Source organism: Cariama cristata, unplaced genomic scaffold (genome assembly GCF_000690535.1).
Source record: "Cariama cristata isolate BGI_N322 unplaced genomic scaffold, ASM69053v1 scaffold22559, whole genome shotgun sequence".
Lineage (NCBI taxonomy): Eukaryota > Metazoa > Chordata > Aves > Cariamiformes > Cariamidae > Cariama > Cariama cristata.
The window spans coordinates 479-4,003 of NW_009634341.1; the positions used below are offsets into that span (position 1 = coordinate 479).

At 55.1% G+C, this 3,525-nt stretch overlaps 1 protein-coding gene across 1 annotated transcript; it reads left to right on the forward strand.

Moving 5' to 3' along the window:
- Positions 1 to 120: 120 nt before the first annotated feature.
- LOC104167000 (beta-arrestin-1-like) lies at positions 121 to 3,507 on the forward strand (the record flags this gene model as incomplete). Its single annotated transcript, XM_009707119.1, has 10 exons — positions 121 to 169; positions 697 to 727; positions 1,089 to 1,149; positions 1,537 to 1,581; positions 1,987 to 2,186; positions 2,297 to 2,356; positions 2,607 to 2,674; positions 2,989 to 3,124; positions 3,225 to 3,309; positions 3,435 to 3,507. Coding segments are annotated over exons 1-10 (776 nt in total), but the record flags the coding sequence as incomplete, so codon positions are not given.
- Positions 3,508 to 3,525: the final 18 nt, after the last annotated feature.

Consider the following 3,525-nt stretch of genomic DNA (forward strand, 5'->3'; position numbering starts at 1 on the left):
AGCTGAACGCAGAGCATCCCAGCTCTGCCAAGGCGAAAGGCCCAGCAGCGCCGTAGCCCGAGGGCTCTGCTGTTCGTTGGGACGGGAATGATATTGTCCCATCCCCTCCATCTCTCCCCACAGATCCCCGCCTGCACGGCTGCTGACTTAAAATGGCAGATGGAGCAAAGTAAGTGTATTTTTTTTTCTTTTTTTTTTTTTTTTTGGGATGGAGAAGGTGCTGTGGGGCAGGAGCAGAGGGAGAAGGGGAGCCCCCCAGATTCCCCAAACCATCACAGTCTGGTACATGAGCTTGCCGTAGAGAGATAGAGCAAGCCGTGGTGGAGTCAACAAAGCACCTTCTCTTTTCTTCTGCCTGTTGGTGCTTTCTCACCTGCTTTTAAGAGACACAGCCAGCTCATGCACCCCCTCCTCGATGGTCACACGCTGAGCTCAGGAGCATGACATCCCCAGGGGCAACCAGACGGGGCGGGTTTGGCTCTGAATTTGCAGGACACCGAATTCCCCAAGGCCAGGACATCGATGCACGCTCTGGGGTAGCTCTCGGAGATGCGCCATGCCTGCAGGGAAACCCTCACCTCCCTGTCCCAGGGAGAGGAATGGCCACCCCCTCCCTCCCTGCCCCGGGAGCGGGCTGGGCCGTATCCAGCCTCATCCAGAGCGTTCCCAACCCATCTGTCTGTTTTTCCTCCACAGGGTGTTCAAGAAGACAAGCCCCAACAGCAAGGTGGGTCCATGCATGCAGAGATGGGACCATGTGCCCCATCCCTGGGTGCGGGTCAGGCCACGGTGCTGGGGCTCCTCCGGGGTGGCTCTGCCCACGGGACGGGACACAGGCTGGGTTTCCCTTCCCTTTGAAATCTGATTGATTCCCGCTGTACCTGCCGTGATGCCACTGTAGGGCTCACTTTTCAAAACAGAAATTTAAAAAGTATCTATATGAACCCTTAAATGTGATGTCTGGTCCAACACGCTAACGCCAGGGTTAACAAGCCCCATGTCACAACTCAGGGCTCGAAAATTTTGGCAAATGCAATGGCAAACGCTAACCTGTTTCCTTCTTTCCTTTCACTGTGTGCTGCCTCCAGCTATCCATCTACCTGGGGAAGAGGGACTTTGTGGATCACGTGGACTCAGTGGATTCTGTAGGTGAGTAGGGCCATGCCCGCCACGGAGGGGGAAGCACGGGCAGTGAGCAGCCAGGGAGACCGGTCCCTGGGCTGGTGACAGCTCGCCTCTGCTTCCCGGCGTAGCAAAAGGAGCAAGGGCAGCTCTGGAGGAGCAAACGTCTTGTTTTCCTGCAAATACCCTTACAGAAGAATGGTGGGGAAAGGGACAAAGTCCCTTTGCAAAACAACCCGGCCTTGCTGCTGGTGGAGATGCTGGAGGAGGCATCGCTGTCCCCCGACCAGCAGCTCCCCTCGGTCATCTTCCCAGCTGATGAGCAAATTGTTTGAATTTTAAAAGCGCTGTGTTTTTGCAAGGGTCTTCCTGGGCAGCTGAGCTGACCAGCCCTTCTTCTCTGTTTGTTTGCAGATGGCGTCTGCCTGATTGACCCGGAGTACCTAAAGGACAGAAAAGGTATTAATACAGAAAACCCTGTGCTGTAAGGGGAAGCGATGAAAACCGATGCAAAGCTCACCAGCAACCTGGCACTGTAGGCAGATTAAAGCTGCAACGGGTCGTTGTACGTCAGGGCCACAGCAGCTGGCCTGGAGGGGAAGGCTGCCTCTTTCTTCTCATCTCTTCTGCCTGGGGCACTGGCTCTGAAGCTACCTGTGCCTTGCAGAAAGCCGTGATGAATCCTGTTAACTTTATATTTAGTATTTGATGTCCAGGTCCTGATAAGAGTCGTATTGCTGCTGAAGAGTTATTAAAGTAGTTTTTCTTTCTTTCCTCTTTATTCAACCCCTTTCCTCCCCCATGCCTTCCCTTTATCTCACCCTTCTCCTAACTCCGCTCCTCTCCATTTCCATCTGGCTTCAGTGTACGTGACACTGACTTGTGCGTTTCGCTACGGCCGAGATGACCTTGATGTTATCGGGTTGACCTTCAGGAAGGATCTCTATGTTCTGACCACCCAGATCTTCCCACCGGTGCCGGACCAGGCACCCAAAACCCTCACTCCTTTGCAGGAGAAGCTGCTGAAGAAGCTCGGGGAGAACGCCTACCCCTTCACCTTCGAGGTAGGGGCTGCTCAGCCCTTCCTGACCACACGTCTCCATGGTGTGCACCAGGGCTCATCTCTGGGCACGCTCTTTATTTACCTTTTTCTCTCTTTCTCTGTTCTGCCCAGATTGCCACCAACCTGCCCTGCTCGGTCACCCTGCAGCCAGGACCAGACGATGTGGGAAAGGTGAGGTGCTGCCCCTGACCCGTGTCCCCTGGACCTGTTCCTCCTTCCAGGGTGTTAAGTTGTGGGGTGCCAAAACGAGAGCTGTTTCTCTTTCGTGGGGACATGGCCCATGGGGTGAGGGTTGGGGAGGAAGGATGGCTGGAGTTGGGGCCAGAATCTCCGAGGATGCAGTGGAGGAAGGAGAGGAATGAACCTAAACCTCAGGCAGCTCTGAGCCCCTCCTGCTTAGTGACCATATGTGTCCCCCCAGGCCTGCGGCGTGGACTTTGAGGTCAAAGGATTTTGTGCTGAAAATCTGGAGGAGAAAATTCACAAGAGGTATTTGCAGGGGATCCTTTTCCTGCCTCATTGCCGTAAAACCAAACCACGGGATCATTTTGGGGTGGCCAGCTTAGGGGTTGGGCCGAGGACCTGCTGTCAGTCTGTGCCACAGTTGGATGGGGTGCTTTTCCCAAAGGAGGGGCAGTGGTCCCCATGTCAGCACCCACCATGTCCTAAGAGCAGGCTGCGGCTTGCATCCTTTGGTGAGAGACACTGCAATGTCCCCAAAGACAGCCGATGTGTGTCCCCCAAAGGCCGCGTCAACACCTCCCTGTGGGGGGGACTGGGGGTGACCGCTTCTCGCCCCACAGGAACTCGGTGCGCCTCATCATCCGCAAGATCCAGTTTGCACCCCTGAAGACAGGGCCACCCCCGAAGTCGGAGACCACCCGGCAGTTCATGATGTCCGACAAGCCCCTGCACCTCGAAGCTTCCCTGGATAAGGAGGTCAGTACAGAGGCTGTCCCCTGGCTCGTGCCACCACATGCATCCCCAGGGACGGGGACCAGGATGCCTGGTCATGTAACCGAGCCTCTTCCCGCTGCAGATCTACTACCATGGAGACCCCATCAATGTAACCGTCAACATTAACAACACCACCAACAAGATCGTGAAAAAAATTAAGATCTCAGGTGAGAGGAGGCAGGAGAGGCACATCCTGGCACCCACCACATCCCAGCCTCCCCGTCAGAGATGGGGATCGCACATCCGTGCCTCTGCCGCGTTACCAACGCTGCTCCCTCTTGTCTCTCCTCAGTTGATCAGATCACAGACGTGGTCCTCTATTCGCTGGATAAATACACAAAGACTGTGTGCACTGAGGAGATAAAGTAAGTAAAAAGAGGCTG